At 42.8% G+C, this 23,076-nt stretch overlaps 1 protein-coding gene across 1 annotated transcript; it reads left to right on the top strand.

Moving 5' to 3' along the window:
- Positions 1-839: 839 nt before the first annotated feature.
- On the top strand, positions 840-22,388 carry LOC143348767 (IQ motif and ubiquitin-like domain-containing protein). The gene is made up of 3 exons (XM_076779362.1): positions 840-1,607; positions 20,673-21,016; positions 21,173-22,388. Exons 1-3 carry the CDS (start codon positions 1,536-1,538, stop codon positions 22,386-22,388), a joined length of 1,632 nt encoding a protein of 543 aa, XP_076635477.1. The 5' UTR covers positions 840-1,535.
- Positions 22,389-23,076: the final 688 nt, after the last annotated feature.

Raw genomic sequence — 23,076 nt, 5'->3', positions numbered from 1 at the left:
CAAATTTCCAAACAGCCATAACTCTTACAATAGCGAATGTATTTCAATGAAACTTTTTTCAGAAGTAGAGCTCATTGGTACCTACAAGAAGGTATTAGACAACTTTTCTGTAAGACGTCAAACAAATGTCTGAAAAATGAAAAACGAATTTTTAAGAAAAATCGACAAGGGAGTAGGTGCCTAAATTTCTCGACCATAAAAAAAATTTCAAATCGTTTTGGAAAAATTATTTTTGATTGCGAGGGTCAATTATAATCATTTTTGGTCAATAGACATACCTTCGAAATCCTACCCACTTTCGAGAAAAAAATTCAAGTAGGTGGAGAAATTTTTCGAAATTAAAAAATTTTGAATCATTTTGAAAAAATTATTTTTAGTTGGAGGGGTCAATTACAATCATTTTTAGTGAATAGACATACCCCCGAAATCCTATCCACTTTCGAGAAAAAAATTCGAGAATATGTGAAATTTTTCGGTGAAAAAAAAAATTTCAAATCGTCTTGGAAAAATTATTTTTGGTTGCAGAGGTCAATTATAATCATTTTTGGTCAATAGACATACCTTCGAAATCCTACTCACTTTCGAGAAAAAAATTAATTACTGAAAATATAATGTCTGACCATAGCGTTGATATGTTTCACTGAAATTTCATGCGTATCTTTAAAACATCATAACTCCTGAACGGATTGGACGATTTTAATGTTTAAAAAAGCAAACTACGCGTATTTTGCTAAAGAATATGTAGAAATTGCAAAAATATTCGGATAATTGCTCCTTAACCCCGTAAAGTGAGAAAAACCCTATAAAAATGGTCCAATTTTCAAACAGCCATAACTCCTATAATAGTGAATATATTTCAATGAAACTTTTTTCTGAAGTAGAGCCCATAAGTACCTACAAAAAAGTATTAGACAACTTTTCTGTAGGGCGTCATCAAAATTACTAAAAATGAAAAAGGAATTTTTAAGAAAAATCGATAGGTGCTTAAAATTTTCGTCGAAAAAAAAAAAGTTTCAAATCGTTCTGAAAAAATTATTTTCGTGTGCAGGGGTCAATTGTAATTATTTTTGGTGAATACACATACCCCCAAAATCTTGCGCACTTTCGAGAAAAAAATTCTTTACCGAACGTATGTGTGGCCAGAAATGTTTCCTTGAACTTTCATGACAGTAGGGCTCCGGAGCCCCAGAAAAAAGGGTCAGAAAAATACATAGGGTGTAAAGACTACTCGTATACCTCGTCTGTGATAGAAGTTCCGTTGCGATTACCACCGAATACCGTTTCCACGGAGATTATCGATTGTTTAGCGAATCGTCCGACGTTCCGATCGTATTTCCTCCGTGATTACGGTGTCTCCGAACGAAACTCAAACCGAAAGGGATATTGTTACTCGGTTCTAAAGGGGAATCGCGTTAGAAGCCAGCGACGGCAGAGCCTTTGTCGTTTCTCGATTTTGATTTTCCGACAAACGACAAAGTCCAGGATCGTCTCGAGACGGTCGCTATCGCTGCCAGTCAAGCCTGACAACCAAGAAGATGGTCTACGCCGTCGGATACTTGAACCCGTCAATTGCAGTTGTCGAAGCCATCGACAAACACTCGGCACAGGTAAACTATTACACGGTCCCTGATTGGACTCCTGGATCCCGCCTCCCTGCGATCTACATTAAGTCTCTCAGTTTAACCCGGATCCCCCGAGGTATCGCCGACTTCTCTCGAATAGTTTGACCGTAAGAATGCTGCCCAGACGGGTATAATTAATTAGTCGGGATACCGAGATTCTTTTAGAACCGCTTCCCGTCCCGAAGATTATCGTCTCCCAACTCGGGCAAGGATTCTGCGACGATATAAATTCATCTCGACGGTGATCGTGTCCCGCGTAAACTGACTGGAACGTTCTCCGAGGCGCACACTATCGACTTTCTGTCGCGCGACAGGCCCAACCAGGCTCTAGTTCTCTAGATTAGTTAACTGAAATCATTTCTCTAAAATTTCTTCTGAAATTCTAACGTTTATTCAACGAATAACATAAATTCTATCGGGGGAAGTACTAATCCAGTCTGAAATGCCCCTTCCGTTTCCCGAACTCTCTAGATTCCATTCACTGGACGAAGAACTTCTGGTCTCGAAATATTTCTGCTCGAATTGTTTGTGCTTTAGCCGCCATAGTTCGCGCCACGAGCGGACACAGCGCCCGGAGGCGGCAAAGAGAAAGATCGCAGCCTCTTCGGGAATCGAAAATGGAACACGATTGCCGCCAAGAGGGGAACCAGAGAGATAGTACACGACGTATACGACCAACTCCTTGGAGAGCCAAGCACTGGAAGACTGGTGCTCGCTTGAACGAAAAGAAGCTGTATTCGGTTCGTTTGAAAGCTGCGAGAAGCACGACATCGATCGGCGTAAAATGCCATTCGCGAAACACGATTACGCTGCTGCGAAATAATATTTCCCGACGAGCAACGACGGAACGACCGCTAATCAATATTCTCGTTCTATTACTGGACAAAGAAACTAATAAAAAGCAGGTGATTTAGCAAGAATTATTTTACCGTTCCCCGACGAGCAATATTTTCATTTTATTTTCCGAGGCATAAACGAACAGGGCTCTGCCGCTCCTGATCCTCGTAGGATATTAAAGACAGGATGGGTCGGGCCAATATCTCGGTTACTATCGATTCTCTCGGAAGTACACATGTACAGCGTAAAAAGGTTTCGGTAAATTTAATTTGCAACTATTTTTATCGCGCGAACTTCAGCTGTAAAAACAACGGTAAACGACGTTTCGTTATTGTCATTCCAAGAATGATACACGTATCGATCGAGGACATCGCGAGGAGGAAATGCAATTAGAATTATCTCGCGTAAAAAGGATACACGCTAAACGATCCGTGAAAACGTTTGCCTAACGCGTGTGTTTGCAGTTCTTTCGATTCGATTTTATTTCGATCGTTACTCCGATCATTTTCCTTTTCGTTCTTGGCGTGAAAAGGTGAGCCAAGGAAATGTGATGTGCGAAAACGTATCAGAACGAACGCGACGACGTCGAAGGGAAGATTTTATCTATACATGTTAACGTACACACGATTATACATATTATTATAAGTAGTCCCGATCGATCGCGATAAGATTATATTTTTATATGTAAATATGGCGTTCCTTCTTGTTATCTAATACATTTAATAAATTATGTCGACGAAAGGGTGGTAGGTAGAGATCCATGGGATCCTGCGAACCGATTGAACGATCACGAAACGAATTGATTAGACCTATGAATGTTTCATACGAAACGGAATGCAGACAGAGTGCATCGATTTCAAAGCCACGATCGGTATTCGTCCGGTGCTCTTAACGCGTTGTTTAACCGGCTTCGATTATATTCCCTGCACTTTTTCGGCTGTTAAATTCTTGTCGAACCATTTTATCGGACAACGATCCATTTATTTAAGTCGCGAATGCTAGTCCACGGATGCAATGTTTCCGAAAATATACCGGACACGAACCGAACATTTCTGTGATCGATTGCGCGAGGAATTAATGAACGACAACGGTATACGGTCGAGCTCCGTTATAATGGGGGCGAATATAGCGAGATCGCGATTGTAACGAGCAAAAATTCACAGCGATTTCAGGTTGCTCGCGGCCCCGTGCAATTGTTCACTTTTACAGTGAACGTACAAACTCCAAATTTGAGAAACATGGACCGAAATTGCTTAAACGGACGTTGATTTTCAGGCTCGCAATAAAAGCGCGATAATAAAAATTCAAATCGTGTTTATTATTAATTAATATCGCCTGCGAGAGCGCACGGCTCGAAAATTACGGGCGAATAAATTGCATTTAATATCGAGCGTGTGGTAGTTTATGCAAGAACGCGGGTTATGTTATCGAATGCGTGCTTCGTTTGTCGGAAAATCAGTTTTAAGTAGAAACGCATTAACTTCTCAAACGCGTCCATTATTTGACGTAGTCCAAGTTTCATGAGTCGATCGATTACAGGTTACATCGTGCGTTAAATAGTCTTTATTCTAGAAACGTTCTATGTACCATTAAGTCACGAATCTTGTTACAGGGGAAACCTAGTTTTCCCGGGGTTTATTCAGCTATCTCTCGTAAAAACAGCCTCATCACGAAGGGCGGTCTTCCCTTCTCTTCCACATTATCCTCTCTACTTCGCTTCAACCGATCCAATTTTCCTTTTTGCTTGAAAGTCTTGTTTACCGTACCCAGACTCACGCAACATTCTGTATCCCTTTGAGCAGTCGAAGCGCATTCCCCTAAGCTAACAGCGAGAAGTATGGCGAATGACTAAACGCTCCTTTTTCGTAAAATTCCAATCCGGAACGTTCGGTTTTGTGGGTTTGATGGACATTAGTTGGGCGTATAAATATCGGTCGGACGCGTCTCGGCACTTTTTTCAAATCGCATCGCGTATCGCCGAAGCGAGAAGGAATTACTTTTCTCGCGGTATGCTGATTCTGGATGGCGAATCGTGGCCCGACATTCCGCGGGAAAACATACACACACGAGCCGCGATGCATGCGTCAGGATTTCGCGAAATTGCGCTGTCAGCGGCGTGTCACGATCGCAACCTCTCGCGCGACCTAAAAATCGCGAAAAATCCCATCGCCGCGCAGCCAGACGGCAGAAAAAAATCGTCGCGCGGTTAACCCCCATGACCCACCCTTTGTTTCTTCCCTCGATGTTCTCTTATCTCTCTGATGGACCCATCAACGCGAAAACACCTCGTCCATTGATAACAAAGGGACGGACAATGGTGATTTTTGATAAGCGTCGGAAAGCAAACATTTCGAAATCGCGATGTTTATTTTTCGCACGCGGCAAATATACAAATATTATTCGAAACGTAAAGACAATAAATATTGTAAATTACATATTGACGCTTGCGAAAAACGTATATTTACAACTCTGTTTGTTGTTTCCTGTGTTTTTAAATCAGATTCGAATGTTTCATTTAATTATTTCGCGCGTTCCGGATCGATTTTTCCGTAGAATCCGTCTAATCGTATCCCGCGACCGGAAGAACGACTCGCAAACCACAAACGTTCAGCCCGCGAAACAGAACGAACCCGGTATTCGCAATAACACGTGGGATCCATCGGAACCGGAAGCACCGGTTAGGTTGGATGCAATTGCACATTCTTCCAGCAGTTCGGGGCGAACCTTTCGGCAACCGAGTGCATTCCGCCAGCGCGGTTCGCTTACAGCGAGAAATTTGGCCACTATCGGAGCACCAATTTCTCGAGCCAGGCGCCGCGACGCTCCTCGTCCCGTTCCCGGCTAACTGCCGCGAAAGGTAATTGGAAATTTTTCGCGACCAAGGGCTGGAAAGAAGCGCAACGCGAACGAACGTCTTCGTTTGAACCAAGTCGGATCGCCAGGGAATCCTTTGTGACGGTTTTCCTGTTTCAAGTTACGCCCAATGTAATTGTACCTGCGTCTCCAGGGCTCGTTCGACCGAAACAATTCTCAGGATTCGTTCTCGTTGCTCGGATTGATTGCATCGGCCGTACAAACCATCTAGAATCTGACCACGCTCGTTGATTTCCGGAATAAATGCGCGTGCATGAATTTTGAGAAAGATTGCACCGGTTTCCGTGCAGAGAATATGCACGGAAACCGGTGGAAATGAAAACGTCATTATTTGCTAAATTAAACCGTTGCTCCCAAGAACGTAACAAGCACAATACCATGTCCGCATTTTAATTTGCGCGAATGTATTTACAGTAGCAGCTGACGTATTCTGATGTTTAATTAACAACTCCCTGTTACGTTATCCGTGCTAGAAGCGTCGTTAAACGTATATTTCGTTGTGTCTCTGGGAATATTATGGTCAGAGTTACGATCGAATGTCCGGTGCGTTTATCAATTAAACATTGTTGAAAACTGCCCGTATATTTGAGGGAAAAGGGGATTCTATACGCTATTCAAATTATCTTCCGAATCATAATTAAATATACGTAAGCAAATCATTGTTATTCAACGTTGGATAATTATGCCAACACGAACTCTGCCTGTCTTTGATGTAACACATCCGAATGACGAACTAATCGAAAGAAATCGGTGCACTGCTGTCTGCAAAGAACGGAAGGACAAGGGACGCAAAGAGAGAAAGAGAGAGAGGAGAAATTTAAGAAACTACGAGTTAGCCATAAGTTGTATAGCTGTTTCTATATAAAACTACGATACGATATGATAAGTAATACCTTAAAGTCCCTCGCACTTATCGACATCATCGCTGTAAAGAGAAAAGAAGAGAAGAGAAGCAGAAAAACGGAGAAGAAACGTTACGACGGATTAATTCGACGCGTCCGGAGCCGATTTAGGAGAAAAAGCCGAGAAGAAGAACGAATAAAATATAGATGCGGCCGGACGCGTCCGTTCCGGAGCTGTATATGTAAAGCAATTGTCAGTTATTAAATAAACGAATCGAAAGCACCATTTCAACTGCCATTTCCTCGCTGCGAAATTTCGTTCCGCGGTCCGCTTGGGTGTCGTTACAATTTGGAAAAACGTGGCCGAAAACTGTACTGCTCGTTTGGCCGAGCAATTTGCCGGTCGTTTTGCTCGTTCCTCGACGCGGAAGAAGCACTTCGTTTTCAATTTTCTCAATTTCCCCTCAATGATTACTGACGTCATAGCCGACGATTTATCACCAACTCCTATTTACTTTTTTTATTATATTTCTGCGCAGTTTCCGGTTTTAGCAGAATCGAAGACGTCGAATCGCACACGACCAGGTAAGTATACAGGGTGTTCCGCCACCCCTGGGAAAAATTTTAATACAGGATTCTAGGGGCGAAAATAAGACAAATATGTTGATGGAGACTTCGTTAAAAAGTTATTAAGAATTAAATTCAAAAATTTCAAATCGTTCTGGAAAAATTATTTTTGGTTGCAGGGGTCAATTATAAGCATTTTTGGTGAATAGACATACCCCCGAAATCCTATCCACTTTCGAGAAAAAAATTAAGTAAGTGCTGAAAGTTTTGGGTGAAAAAAAAAATTTTCGAATCGTTTTAAAAAAATTATTATTAGTTGCAAGGGTCAATTGCAAGCATTTTTGGTCAACAGACATACCCCCGAAATCCTACTCAGTTTCGAGAAAAAAATTCCTTACCGAAAATTTAATGTCTGACCATAGCGTTGATATGTTTCACTGAAATTTCATGCGAATCTTTAAAACATCATAACTTCTGAACCGATTGGACGATTTTAATGTTTAAAAAAGCAAACTACGCGTATTTTGGTGGAGAATATGTAGAAATTGCAAAAATATTCGGATAGTTGCTCCTTGACCCCCTAAAATGAGAAAAACCCCATAAAAATGGTCAAATTTTCAAACAGCCATAACTCTTACAATAGCGAATGTATTTCAATGAAACTTTTTTCTGAAGTAGAGCTCATGGGTACCTACAAAAAAGTATTAGACAACTTTTCCGTACAGCGCCCATCGAATTTATTAAAAATGAAAAACGAATTTTTAAGGAAAATCGACAGGGGGTGTCTAAATTTGTCTTATTTTGGCCTCTAGAATCCCCCATTAAAATTTTTCCCAGGGGTGGCCGAACACCCTGTATAACAATAATTACATACACGAAACACGATTGTTTAAGCACGCAAAAAAGTGAAATTATTAGAAATGTGTTCTATGTTGGCAGAGTTCTATATCTATTCGCTATTTGTTACAAGTTTTATTTGTGTTCGGTACGAATTCTGACGACGTTCGAATGAGTTATGTTCTGTACGAGTTCCGAACGAGTTCAGCTCGCTACGAGTTCCGAATGAGCTCTGTTCTACGGCGCAGAATTTCTCTAACGTTACCCCTTGTAATCGAGAAAGGGTGGAAAGTGAAACAGAGGGAAAGTTTCTGCCTCTCCTTCCTGCGTGCATTTTCCTGGGATTCTCGGACATCAGCCTGCTGCACCGAATTGTTCGAGTAGCCCGCGGGCAAGTGCAGATGCACACGATGTATATAGTTGCCCAAGAATCCCAATTTATGCTTCCGTAAACAAAAAACCCGAGTTCTACGCTCGTCCAGCCACGTTGCAACCAAACGATACTGTCGAAATTTTCAACCAAACGTTAATAATATAAACGATTTCTAATTCTTCCGACGATACAGACGGAATACGGGTCGGACTGAACCCAATCTCGTCGAAGGACTATTAACAGAATCGCGACAGGTCCTTCGATGGCTCGAAACTTTGGCCAGCTTCAACGGAGAACTCCGTGCTCATTCAACAGCTGTGCAAACCGCGCCGAATGGAAGTGGAATGATAAATATTCCTCGACGGAATATTAGTTAATGAATCAAATGGGAGAAGAGATTTTGCGGCTGGCTATTGTCCGACCAAATCTTCTATTCCGTGGTCATCAAGTTCTATTAATTGCCAGATTCATGCTAAATCGTGTAATTAAATTCGAATACGTTCGCTATGCAGAATTCAGTTAATGATTGTACAAATGGTAATTTAGCGATGTAATTACGGGTGCATTACTGCCTTTAGAAAGAGCTCGCATAATTTGATATCAATTTTAAAAATGAAACTTCTCATACGCGTATTTTCGCTGCATTTAATCTTTGAATAATCACGAATAACGTGTAATTTGAAGAATAACTCGATCGTATTCTAAATGACCATTCGCGTTATTATTAAAATCCACGGCAACGATTCGATAATATCTCGTTTAACGCTTCAAGCGTCAGAATTACAGCAACAATTCGTTACGCTGAGTTATAAGCCCTCGCCGATTAATTCGAGGAAATTCTGCGCGTTCCGCGAATTACAGCCAACAATTGCGTAGGCGGAATGTAATCTGATTATCCGGCGTCGACTTTATTTATTCGCGATACGAATGCTGCTGGTAAATCCATAATCGTGGAAGGTCGAGAGATCTCCGTTCGCGGAAAATAAAGGATCACCGGGACCCATGGTCGTTTTCTGGAATTATTCGCCTGTAACGCGGACAGGAAGTAGCGACGCAAGCGTTCGACGATGTTCGATAATCGAAAACACGATGCTTAACATCGAATTATCGGCTCAACGCGGCCGCGATGCTGTCGATTCGACGCTGATTAATTATACGCGATGCGCTTTTAATTCAATAATGATAATAATTTGCTGTTCTTTTGAAAATTTCAAGCGAAACCGTGGCTCGAAAAAGCGCTCTATTTAGGACAGAGTGGCTGCCAGAAACCTGGAACAGCAGTTGCGTTAAAAATTACAAGACTTATCGAGAACATAGTACATACACCTTGCGGACTTTCGTGGTCGAAAAAATCCATTGTAAATCGTGGAAAGTTTACGGCAATCGGCAACGAATCTCGCGATTCTTTCGCTGGCCCGTGATTCCGAGTCGTTCAACGAAAAGATAAAGTGCCGATCGATGTGTTCCGCTAACACCAGGATTTATACCCGCCGCGGAACGTGTCTTTTTTCCCCGATGGTAACTCCTGATGCGAGTGTTTGTCCGAGGTCGGTGTAAACCGATTTGTCCCAGATCGATCCGCCTGACATTCCTGTTAAGTCTGGCTGTCGTCGCCACGATATCTTGTTCGTTCGCCTTTTCAGCGTTACGCGAGCCAACTTAACGCCCATCGAGCTCGTAGACATTTTTTCGGAGTTACCCGATCTTCGATCTATTTCAATTTTGGCCGACCGTTCGAGCCACGAGAGAAGAATTTGTTCGCTCTCGACCGAAATCGTTGGATTCGTTTTTCTTCTTTTTCGAAGTAGGATCTCTATTTCCGTCGGTGATCGGTCGCTGGACGTGAATTAACGCCTCACGGCCAATTACGCGATAGATAGATATACCTATATAGCACGTGAGCGCGATATAGTTCGAATTTCGGCGGTCTTCGATCCCCCGTATTTTTTACCGCTTAAATTTCGTGCTCGATCTCTCCTCGTTCGTTTTATTGTCGCAAAAAAAAATTCGAGGCACGATTACGGCTCATTTGGAATGCACGGCGAAAAAGCGAAGATAAAAAGAGAAACGGATACGCTATGAAATCTGACGAGAGAGCCGATCGAATGAAAATTCAGCGCACCATCGAACGAAATCGGAAAGAACGTAAATAAATTTCGTTTAATTCGAAATTTTTCCATCGCACTTTCAAGCTAATGTTTCCTTCCAAAACGGTGTTGGAAACGATTAAATTGCTCGATTCGAAATATGATAATACGATGATTTCCAGCGATCGTTGGACGGTACTATTAATATTAACGCGGAAAAGGATTCTCGACGATTTGAAATGTAGAACGACGCCAGTGGGTGGAGACAAGGGACGACAGACGGGGAGGACAGCACTTATATAAGCGGAATATATTAATTTTCGTGGAACACAGGACCGCGGCTGCGGTGAATAAATTTGGAAACTGGCCGTACCCGAAAACTTTGCTACACAACCCGAAGTTTCGAGCCTGCTTGACGCTTTTTACCGCCACCAGCTTCCCCTCCGCACAAATTTCCCGCTTCAATGTATCCAGACCTGGAGTGCTTTTCCGCAGCTTTGATAATCGTTAACCGGCATCGCGTTTTACGCTCGCTGTCGCGAAACTTTCTCGACCAGCAATTTGACCTATCGTTGACGAAACTCCACGATGGAAAACAGATTTATTTATTACGATCTTCCGATCCCCTAACACTGTACAGGGCCACTGTTTGGCCACTCCTGAGAAAAATTTTAATGGGGGATTCTAGAGGCCAAAATAAGTCGAAAATCAAGAATACCAATTTGTTGATCGAGGCTTCGTTAAAAGGTTATTAACGTTTCAAGTTCTGCCCATACTGAATTTTTTTCTCGAAAGTGAGTAGGATTTCGGGGGTATGTGTAATGACTAAAAATGATTGTAATTGACCCCCGCAACCGAAACTAATTTTTCCAGAACGATTGGAAATTTTTTTTCTTCGTCGAAAAATTTAGGCGCCTATCGATTTTTCTTAAAAATTACTTTTTCATTTTTAGTAATTTTGTTTGACGCCCTACAGAAAAGTTGTCTAATACTTTTTTGTAGGTACCTATGGGCTCTACTTCAGAAAAAAGTTTCATTGAAATATATTCACTATTATAGGAGTTATGGCTGTTTGAAAATTGGACCATTTTTATGGGGTTTTTCTCACTTTACGGGGTTAAGGAGCGACTATCCGAATATTTTTGCAATTTCTACATATTCTCCACCAAAATACGCGTAGTTTGCTTTTTTAAACATTAAAATCGTCCAATCCGTTCAGAAGTTATGACATTTTAAAGACACGCATGAAATTTCAGTGAAACATATCAACGCTATGGTCAGACATTATATTTTCGGTAAGGAATTTTTTTCTCGAAAGTTCGTAGGATTTCGCGGGTATGTGTAATAACCAAAAATGATTGTAATTGACCCCTGCAATCGAAAATAATTTTTTTGGAATGATTTGAAAAATTTTTTTTCCGTCGAAAAATTTCACACCTTCTCGAATTTTTTTCTAGAAAGTGGGTAGGATTTCGGGGGTATATCTGTTGACCAAAAATGCTTGCAATTAACCCCTGCAGCTAAAAATAATTTTTCCAAAACGATTTGAAATTTTTCTATATTCTTGATTTTCGTCTAATTTTGACCTCTAGAATCCTTCATTAAAATTTTTCCCAGGGGTGGTCGAACACCTTGTATACTCGGCAAAAAATTCTATAATCGAACAATTTTTTACGGCTGCATTAGGCAACAAGATAGACATACAATTTTTTTTTCGTCGAAAAATTTAAGCACCTACCCCCTGTCGATTTTTCTTAAAAATTCCTTTTTCATTTTTAGTAATTTTGTTTGACACCCTACAGAAAGGTTGTCTAATACTTTTTTGTAGGTACCCATGTGCTCTATTTCAGAAAAAAGTTTCATTGAAATATATTCACAATTGTAGGAATTATGGCTGTTTGAAAATTGGACCATTATTTATGGAGTTTTTCTCACTTTACGGGGTTAAGGAGCAATTATTCGAATATTTTTGCAATTTCTACATATTCTCCACCAAAATACGCGTAGTTTGCTTTTTTAAACATTAAAATCGTCCAATCTGTTCAGAAGTTATGATATTTTAAAGATTCGCATGAAATTTCAGTGAAACATATCAACGCTATGGTCAGACATGAAATTTTCGGTAAGGAATTTTTTTCTCGAAATTGAGTAGGATTTCGGGGGTATGTCCGTTGACCAAAAATGCTTGCAATTGACCTTTGCAACTAAAAATAATTTTTTTAAGACGATTTGAAAAATTTTTTTTTCTGCCAAAAAATTTCAACGCCTACCCGATTTTTTTTCTCGAAAGTGGGTAGGATTTCAGGGATATGTCTATTCACCAAAAATGCTTATAATTGACCCCTGCAGCTAAAAATAATTTTTCCAAAACGATTTGAAATTTTTGAATTTAATTGTTAATAACTTTTTAACGAAGCCTCCATCGACAAATTGGTATTCTTGATTTTCGTCTAATTTTGACCTCTAGAATCCTTCATTAAAATTTTTCCCAGGGATGGTCGAACACCCTGTATACTCGGCAAACAATTCTATAATCGAACAATTTTTTGCGGCTGCATTAGGCAACGGCGGATAGACGGTAATTTCTCATCCCCGTTGACAAATCTATTTCTTTCCCCTGATCATTTTTTTCGTTTCCCTTTACCGCGTCGTTTACCGTGCCACGATCAAATTTATTGTCCGCGTGCGACTCTAACGGAAGAAAAATTTCACCGTCGCGAAGGAGATCGACTTCCGCGTTCGTATCGACTACGAAGGGCTCAGGCATCCCCCTCGAATATATTCATCCCGAACAAAATACGAGCTTATAAAGATATATACCGATTGCCTTTGCTCCTCGGTATCCTGGAATCGGTTCGAAAATCTCGCTGGTTCTCCGTGGAACAAGCATCGCCCTTTTTACGACCGGGGTATCCGGTTTATAAAGGTGGAAAGGGACACGCAAAGTACGTCCGTCGCAATTTATTCGGTATTCGCGAAAAAAAATTCACCTACTCGCGCCCATCGAGAATCGAAACGAATGAAAACGTTGTATCATTAATTGCGACAGCACGATCGGAACAATTTATCAGCGAGTCGGGCAAGCAGCGCGAGTTTCTGTCTCGCGACAGGAAGACAATCCCTGTCGATAGACGTTGTAAAAGGTGGTTGAAATAGATTTATCTATCCGAAGTACCGAGGCCCGTCACCGGGATAAAAATTGAATCGGTCATTTCTGATGGACGCTCGCCCGTGGGAATCCATCCCCCTCGTCGATACGTGTCACCGCTTCCCCGCGAGTAATTCCTGCCCGTCCAAGTCGGTGCTTCCGTTTCAAAGTATCGTTTTCCCAGCCCTTTTGTCGTACGGCGAATTTAATTAATTAAATTTTTTCTCACAGACGATAGAATCCCCTGTCGATCGTGCTCTCGATTCGCGAAACGCACCCTCTGTCTGTAACGTGTACCGACGTTCCGCAGAATTCAATTTCCTTCGTATTCGGTGATCTTTCCCGGGCTGGTTCCTTTGTCGAATAGCTCGCAGCAATTTTGAATCCGGGGATAGGAGCAAGTTCTGGGCCCGGTGGTTACGGTAGCTCGTAGAATTGATGCAGGACGGCAGAACTACGATGGATAACTCGTCGGTCGTTGATATTGATGTCTGCGAGCCCCGGGCTGTGGTTCTTCCCCGCCAAAACAAAGTAATTTATCTGGTCTGTGACGCGAGGATCCGCTGTCTCACGTTCCGAATTGGCCCGCACGCGATCCTCTAGTTACAAATTGCCTTGCAACATTAGTTCTGTTCGACGCCGGTCTTCCGAATTCGCCGCAGGTGCTTCCGGACGTTGGGAATTTCCCTCGATCGACCAAAGATCCGTCTCCATCCCTTCCGTTTCGGCGAATCACGATTTTCTCTGGGTGAAATACTCTTTGTCGGCCTTACGAATAAAAATGACCCGGAGAACGTTAACAGGCGCGGTCAATTAGTAAAGAACGGGACCAGATCGAGGCTTTATGTTCCAAAATACTCTGGTAAACGCGGAGGTCGTTTAAACGAAGCGAAGACCGAGTCCAGCGCGAACGCGTTTCATTTTACGCTCGAAAGAGTCTGCGGCCGTTGTTAATGGTCCGCATTAATATTTCTCCGGGTCTCGGGGTCGCTGGAAATGCTTCTACGCGGCGCTGTTATTGCGTCCGAAGAACAAGGAGGCTCGCGTGTAACGAGGAAAGGGATCCGCGGACATCAAAGGCTCGGACCTCGATCAGATCCAATAGCGTCGTTGCGACTGGAACATTCGGCGCAGAGAAAAGATTCTTTGGAAGAAAATCGCCCGACCCCGTCGAATCCGAGGAAGGAATTAAATTAAACGTCCGTTTAAGTAGCGTCCAATTCTAGACGTCATCCGTTCTCTTATTGCTCCTTTCCAAGGCCGGGGATCCGCCGGCGAATCGACGTTCGACTTTTGTCGGTCTGGCAGCGAAGATATTTTGCCGCGGCTCCGTTTTGACACAGATTCGCGAAAATCGATGGCCTTAAAGTTCGGTAAATTTCCAACGACGCGGTGGTTAACCGTGGACCGTACTTTCTAAGATGATTGATACGTACCAGCTGACCTATATGGACCGAGTGCACTCGACTTCTTGTCGGAGATGTTCCGCGACGCTTGCTCTTCCTCGCCGAGGAACGTTCAGACGGACCGACGTGCCGAATTTCAATGAAAATATGTTTATTACCAATTATCCCTTCGATCGACTCGCGTTCGATACGCGATAAACGAACACGACAGTCTATCTTAATATCCAAAGCTCCGAGGATCTCGATTTAACTTTCAAAAGAAGCATCGATATCCATCGTTATAAGGTATGCACATACACTTCCATAAATATGAAGAGAAGAGACACACGGCACAGCTGGAGACGTCACGTTCCTGATTTATACAAGAGTATTAAAATACCTTCATTGATAAAGAATTCTAACGAAGAATTCTATATTGAGTAACGGGGACGGGTTAAGCGCAATATGAATGTGTCCATAGGGTCATTTCATAAATTCGCGCGCAATTTCAAGGTATTATGTATGGATTAAAATGAAACGACTCCGTTCGTTCCGAATAATTGATGCTTTTTCCATTATTACCTCCGACGTTTCGCAATTTTACTGGCTTTGTCGGAGAATATTGACGAATTCGATTCCCGAAACACACTGCTCGACTTTGGGAAATATGATCGTTTAAGGAAATTAAATCAGAGAACGTACCGTTTCTACTAATTATCGATATTAATATGTGTTGTACGTGAAAGACCCCATCGATCGAGCGTACGGAGTCAAAGGAGAAATCGCTTGTAATATAAATAATACAGATTATTAATGCATACAGCAAAGAACAGACGAGCTGACCTGATTAAATTAAATCAAAATAATTGCAACATAAAAGCACGATTTAACTCCATTGTTCGATAACATTTCAATTCGTCGTTCGTGTCCTTTTCAGCACGCGAGGTCGACTCGATTGCCTAAATAATTGGAGAACGAACAGAAACGGTGGTCCATACAAAAAGGATAATAGATCGAAATGTTAAATTTCCGTTTCAAGACCTACGAACTTTCAATAAATATCGCGAGTAGAGGCGCGTCTGATCATTGCTCGATATTACTACTTAGAAAAGTAATTGTTTCCTGTTACTGATTTACGTTCTCGCGAGGAATCGATCGATGGGGTGGGGATGGTGGCACCCGTGGCCGTGTATCGCTGACATTTTTCGTATAATGTAATCCGCAAAAGCTTTGAATCCCAGCGCCAAAAGGGGCGCGCAAGCAAACAACCGTAATCACTATTTTCTTTCCGGTGAGATAGACAATCGCAGTTTAGATATTGTTTGTTGTAGCCGGAGCGCAGAACGATTGAGCCTTTGAGCACGGGATATATAAAGTCGAAAAATAATGGACTAGAAAGTGCTTTTGACCGATCGACCAAGCACGTTGCCATTGGCAACGCTGGATTTAAGGCTTTGAGCTTTCAGGTGGCGCGGAGGTCTCTCCTATACGGCTTGCGTCGCGTTAAAAGCTCCGATTGTTTCTTTCTATCCTAGAGAATCCCCGGTTCCCTGTTTCCCGCCTCGACGATGTTCTTTTTTCTCGCCTCCCTCGCGTGTGTCCGTCTCGATAAATCTAATAGTACGCGTTTCGTTTCGAGACCGGTTCGTCGGTGCATCGCGACGCCCCGCGTCCCCGTCTAATTTACGGTCGTCCGGGACGAGCGATAAATTTGCACCGTGACGACGAATCGTCGCGTTTAGACGAACGATGAATGATAGCGACTGCGACTGATAAACACCGACCGATATAAAAAGTAATTTACGACGGAGTTATCCGTACAATAAGCACACCGCGGAAACGTTCCTGAAGACAGAGGGTGGTGAGTACAAACATGAAATAGATTTATATTTATTACCGTTTCGGGGTAACCGAATATGAATCGCCGTCAGTTTGTTCGTCGCTCGTATTTGTTACTTTTTCGATGAATCTTTTACTCGGTGGAAAAAATTCTAATGGGAAATTCTAGACGCCAAACTAAGACAAAAATCAAGAATGTCAATTTCTTGATTGAGGCTTCGTTAAAAAGTTTTTAACAATTAAATTCAAAAATTTCAATTCGTTCTGGAAAAATTATTTTCGGTTGCGAGGGTCAATTGCGAGCATTTTTGGTCAATAGACATACCCCCGAAATCCTACCCACTTTCGAGAAAAAAATTCAAGTAGGTGGAGAAATTTTTCGACGAAAAAAAAAATTTTCAAATCGTTCTAAAAAAATTATTTTTAGCTAAGGGGGTTAATTACAAGCATTTTTGGTCAATAGATATACCCTCGAAATCCTACGCACTTTTGAGAAAAAAATTCGAGTAGGGTGCAAATTTTTCGATAAAATTAAAAAATTTCAAATGATTCTAAAAAAATTATTTTTGGTTGCAGGGGTCAATTACAATCATTTTTGGTGAATAGACAAACCCCCGAAATCCTACTCAGTTTCGAGAAAAAAATTCCTTACCGAAAATTTCATGTCTGACCATAGCGTTGATATGTTTCACTGAAATTTCATTGGAATCTTTAAAACGTCATAACTTCTGAACGGATTGGACGATTTTAATGTTTAAAAAACCAAACGACGCGTATTTTAATGTAGAATATGTAGAAATTCTAAAAATATTCGAAAAGTTGGTCCTTGACCCTGCAAAATGAGAAAAACCCCATAAAAATGGTCCAATTTTCAAACAGCCATAACTCCAACAATTGTGAATATATTTCAATGAAACTTTTTTCTGAAGTAGAGCTCATAGGTACCTACAAGAAAGTATTAAACAACTTTTCTGTAGGATGTCAAACAAATGTATGAAAAATGAAAAACGAATTTTTAAGAAAAATCGTCAGGGGTACCTAAATTTTTCGTCGAAAAAAAGAAGTTTCAAATCATTCTAAAAAAATTATTTTTAGCTAGGGGGATTAATTACAATCATTTTCGGTGAATAGGTATACCCCCGAAATCCTACCCAGTTTTGAGAAAAAAATTCGAACAGGTGGGCAAATTTTTCGGCGAAATTAAAAAATTTCAAATCGTTCTGAAAAAATTATTTTCAGTTGCAGGGGTCAATTATAATCATTTTTGGTGAATACACATACCCCTGAATTTCTACCCACTTTCGAGAAAAAAATTCTTTACCAAACGTATGTGTGGCCAGAAATGTTTCTTTGAACTTTCATAATAGGGCTCTAAAGCCTTAAAAAAAGGGGTAAAAAAAGTACATTGTATGTAAGATCTACTCTTACTTTAACGTTAATAATCAATAAATTAGTATTCTTGATTTTCGTCTTAGAATTTCCCATTAAAATTTTTGCCAGGACTGGCCGAACGCCCTGTAATGTCGTAATAATTTGCTGCAATATTTAGCTTGTCGCGGAAAGGATCAATTGCAGAGAACGACCGGTCGGTGGAAACAGATTCCCCGTGCGGCGATTTTAACGAGAAGCGTCGTTTAATATTTATGTACTCGAAGTAATTGCGTCGCGTTGCAATCGCGTCGAATCAATTTCGCGATTTTTCGACGATCCGCGTTGCGGTGTTATTAGTGAAACACGGTCCCTCAATTATCGTTTCTACTAATTATCCGTCGCGATGCAGACACTCGTTTGTTTGTCTTCCATCAACGACCAAGGTAATGCAAATTTTATTTAAATCCGTTTTTTATTTTAGAAAGTGAGTCCCTGCCTCTCGAGCCCACTCGTTAAAATTATTTCAAAGTTTACGAAAGTTTATCGAATTTAAATTCAAACGGCGACCCGGTACGCCGGTCGTTACGCTATCGCGGCGGAATATTATTTCAGAATATTTATATTCAAACGTTAAAAAACGTTAACCGTAGCGAAAAACCATTGGCCCTTGTTGGTTCTCTGCGCATATTCTCGCGTTCGGTGCTGTTACATCAACCATTCCGTTTTTGCATCTCTTCGATGCCCCGAGCGGTTTGCTCGAACGGTTTCACGTTCGTGTCGTCTCTTAGCAACCTCTATTTCCTTCGACTCGTTAAATAATTCATAACACGCGGTGTGTGTCGGCTTGCGTGCACGTCCCTTGAAAAATTTCGAAAAATGATGAAACATTCAGTTCGGCAATCTTCCAGTTGCCACTCGAGTACGTCTGAAATTCAAAGACAGCATTATTCTTGCAGGACCTTTAAAAATTTCTAGACTCTCCAATTTGCGCAAACTGCGAATAAAGCCCGGTTTGAAAGCCCGTTTTCCAAAAGAAACCCTTCGATTTCCGATTAACGCGATAAACAGTAGATCCTTTTATCAAACTAAAATACAATTACTTAAAATTTTTAAGCGATCGATATAGAAAATTGTCTGAACGTTTCGATCGTTGACACCTGTCGGAGCAGCGAACGGAATAATTCGAGTTTTACTTTCTCGTTAAAGGCGACGTTCTTTTTTTAATTAAATACAAAGAAGGGAGGCAGAGCGAGGCAATATTTGTGAGTTTCTTAGAAGTGTTTAGACCGAGGTTATGAAAGTGGAGTAATGTGACAGGGAAAGGGGACGTCGGGAAGAAAATGGCCGGGAAGAAAAGGCGAGCTGTCGATTCTGCGAAAAAAGATGGATCAGCTTTGGCGCCAGGCCCTCCAGTTTTCTCTTTTAATGAGAAAGCCGGGGATAAAAAGGGATACAGAGGAGACGCGTGACTCGCACGCGTCATTCCCGGTCGGTTGTTGGATTTTTTACTTTGTCCCCAACGACGGGGAATCATGAATATTTCATGCACAGATGTACGCGATCCAATTAAACGGAAATTAAATTTCCGCGTTCGGTCACCGGCGAACGTTTAATAACCAAAACATAAACACTTAGAATTTCGCGAGAAGGCCTCGTTTAGGGTAATCTCGCTGGCTTCACAATGCGAAATTGATTTCCGATATTATCCCATTATCGCCTGGCGCGAATCCAATTTAATTGCAACGACCACTGATTCTTTCGCCGGAAGATCGGAATTATCTCTCAACGGCGAGGAAAAGCTTACGATCTGTTACTGCTGAAACGCGAAACAGAAACGTGACCGTCCTGAAAAGGTTCGTTTACACCTACGCTAAAACTTTGCACGATCGGGTATAGGAGAAGGAGGAACGCAAAAATGACTATTTTATTCGACGTGTTCCCGATGTTCTCTCGACCGGATGCTCGAGAAGAGAAGGACAGGACGAAAGAAAAAAGTTCCATTGAAACGATCCAACAATTCCCGTCGCTGTAGCTCAATTAAAGCGACGCTCAACGGAAAAATAAAAGAAGAGTGACGCCCATCCATGCGTGTTTCCCTTGTTTGAGGGGTTGCATTACACACAATGCATTTAATGCACCGGGTGCGCCAAGTTTTACGGTTCTCCGCGTCCTCCGGCACAGTTTCACCGTACTGGAATCACTGGCCGGATTTCCATTAGCCATAAAACCTCCAAGGGTGCATTCCTCTATTCCCTGCGGACGCTAAGCTCTCGCCGACGTTCGGCAGGATAACAAGGAATTAAGCGCCGCTTCTGGACCGAATTAACGAGAATTTATAACTTGGTACCACGCCGAAGGAAACGTTTCCCCGCGACGCGAGCTGTTGTGAAATATTATTCCCTCTTTCTTTTTCATTTTCCGCTCGTCGAGGAATTATTCCCTCCTCCCTAGCACGTGGCCGACGATGCAACAGATTCGCGCAGACCGAAAGGCAGATTTTGTCTTCGGATTGGAACAGATTTCAGTACCAGATCCGTTCGATTACGGGTCGATACTTAAAATAATGGCGATGCTTATTTGCGCCGTTTGCTTTTGGTCGCCTTTAGGGCAAGTTACGCGTCCGAGCTTTTCCAAGCCGCAGCTGCGAGCTAACGGGGGAAAATAGAACGTTAACACCCGCGATGACAAAGTACGACGGTAAATATTTTAAAAGCTGTTCGCGCTACGCGAACTTGGTGATAAATACACGGAACTTTCGCTCGAAATATACGTTGAAACTATGCTTTTTTCCTTTAAATATTTTTGTTTAATTAATTCCTTCCCGACGACACGACGTTTCCCAATATTTAACGCAAGTCGGGTTGAATTTCAGAGGGTTTGTGTTTCGTAGGCGGTGGAAGAACGAGCAATGATCGCTCGAACGGAGGATTCGGTGGCGAAAGCGGAACCGTTTCTGGGTGGATGGAGGAACAGGCTGACAGGCACCGTCTACTGCAACGCGTGCACGCAAACTAGGATAAACAGACAGGACGTGAGAGAAAGGACCACGCAGACCGAATTCTCGACAGACAAATGCACGGACACGCCGTGCAACGTCACGGTTCAAGCGAATTCGTTTCCTGACGCGAGAGACAGACTCCTGGAAGCTACGAGTGCTTCTCGGGACTCGAGCTTCAAGGATCCCCGAAACGAGAAGATCCTGGAGAGTGTCGTAAAGATACAGAGGTTTTACAGGTGGAGTAATGGACTATGTCGAGTTAAAGTAGCGAGTAGTAATGTTAACCGAACGTCGTTTTCATTCCATTTTCGATTGAAAGATCTATCGTGTGCTTATTACTTGGAAAATAGCCTGAAACATACACTGAAGCGTTCGTTGAATCCTGCCCGCAGAGCTTACCGCGACAGGTTCACCGCGATCCAGCCACCCGGCGATAAGGACACGGCCAAGCAGGAAATACCATTGGAACCGAGGTCCTACCGTAGCCAGGATTTCGCCATACTAAACCGCACGTCCCCGAGAACGAGGACAGACTTCGAGTTGCTCTACAATCTCCTGGACCGTTGGCGTATCCGCGAAACAGAGAGGGCGAGACAACGACCCCCGGATCCTGCTAGAACCGCGTTCTGCAGACTGATCCTGTCGAAAGAGATCGAGCTCCTGCGAGGCATAGACTCTCTGAAAACAGGCCTTCGGCTGAAAAGCAAGAAGAAGGCCTACCGGAAGTTCCTGGACGACCTTTCCAAGCCGATAGTTTGGAGAACCGGCCACGGTGAACCGATCCTGGTGGAGACTCCTCGCGTGCAGCGTGCTCGACGCTTCAGGGACGCCTTCGAGGCGTTGTCGAACGAGGATGCACCGATCGGAGAACGCGTCGAGACGTTGCGTCGGCTCAGAAACGTCGTCGAAGCTCACACGTGCAAACCGTCGGACGATCTGGTGCGCCTGCTCGACCAGGAGATCGATCTTCTGGCGCGCGACGTCGACGAGAGTAAATTAAACTGGCTGAGAAATCGACTGAAGATCGCCTTCCTGATATTCGCCAGGGAAGCGCTGGGAAACGACTCGGAGGAGGCGAGGCTGATCGGTCGTAAAACGATCTGCGCCAGCTGCGGCAGATTACTATCCGCGGATAACTTTTCCCGGGGGAAACGACGCCGAGTGTGCAATTATTGCCAGGACGCGAGGACGCGATCCAGGCCCCGAGTCGTCTACGGGCCCTACGATAAAATGCTTCGCGATCTGAGGCGCGGCGAGGCCGGAAATCGTTGCTACGCCAGCCTGGCCTTCGTCGTCGACGCCAAGATCGTTCACCGTTTGGTGAACGACGTATGGCACGGGAAATCGGCCATCTCCGAGTGCGATCGACTCGACGAGCTGAGACTCGTGAGGCTTCGTAGGAACGTCCAGTGGTCGCCGTGGAACTGTCTCCTCCTGACCGCGAACGAGGCCTCTGTGCACACCAGGATCGACGATCTCGACGAGTTCTACGGGCCGATGATGCTGCACAAGTTTCACACCAGGAATCTCCAAGCCAAACTTCTCTTCGAGTCTGTGGCTGGGGCCCAGACGACTCGCGAGGACCAAAAAATGTATCCTTGTACGTGAAATCAAATATACTGGCTATTCCTATGAACCATTCGACTCGTAATTTTCTTTCAAAGAGATAACCAATTACCAACTCCCGGAGTATTAGGGCCGAGAAGTTACCGTCGTTCCTGACTCTACACCGATAGCTTTGGTCGCGTTGATAGCGCGAGTTAATCGCACCACAGTTTATAAACTAAGTTTCCTCCGGGCAAGAAAAGAGGCGAGGGATCATGGCGACATTTAACCCTTTATAATCCCCTGTGTCTTCCCAGCAATGTCGTCGCGCGTGTACTACGAGTGCCCTTCCCAAATTGCCTCTCGACTCCATCGCGATACCGCCCAAAATGGAACACGGAGAGCTGGATGCACCGTTCCGATCCAAACAAATCGAATCGTGAATAATTTTCACGATCTCAAGAACTTGTACGCGCGAACCAAAATTGTACAGTTTGCTTTAATTTTTCCGCAGCCCCGTTTCAACGTTTTACAAATGTAACGAGGAACCGAGAACGAATTCCGTGCGTGTTGTAATCGACTACCGATGGAAACAAAGCGCGACGAAAAGTGACGAGAGAACAACGCGCGAATCTATCGTACAAAAAACAACAGACTGTTAAAAATGTGCATAGAAATTGGACACGATGTTTCCGTGCGCGTTTCCTCGCAATCTGTTTTCTTTTAACTGTGTCGTGCGAAGCGAATGAGC

Source organism: Colletes latitarsis, chromosome 12 (genome assembly GCF_051014445.1).
Source record: "Colletes latitarsis isolate SP2378_abdomen chromosome 12, iyColLati1, whole genome shotgun sequence".
Lineage (NCBI taxonomy): Eukaryota > Metazoa > Arthropoda > Insecta > Hymenoptera > Colletidae > Colletes > Colletes latitarsis.
Note: the sequence above shows the minus strand (reverse complement) of the source record. Positions and strands in the feature narration are given on the sequence as shown.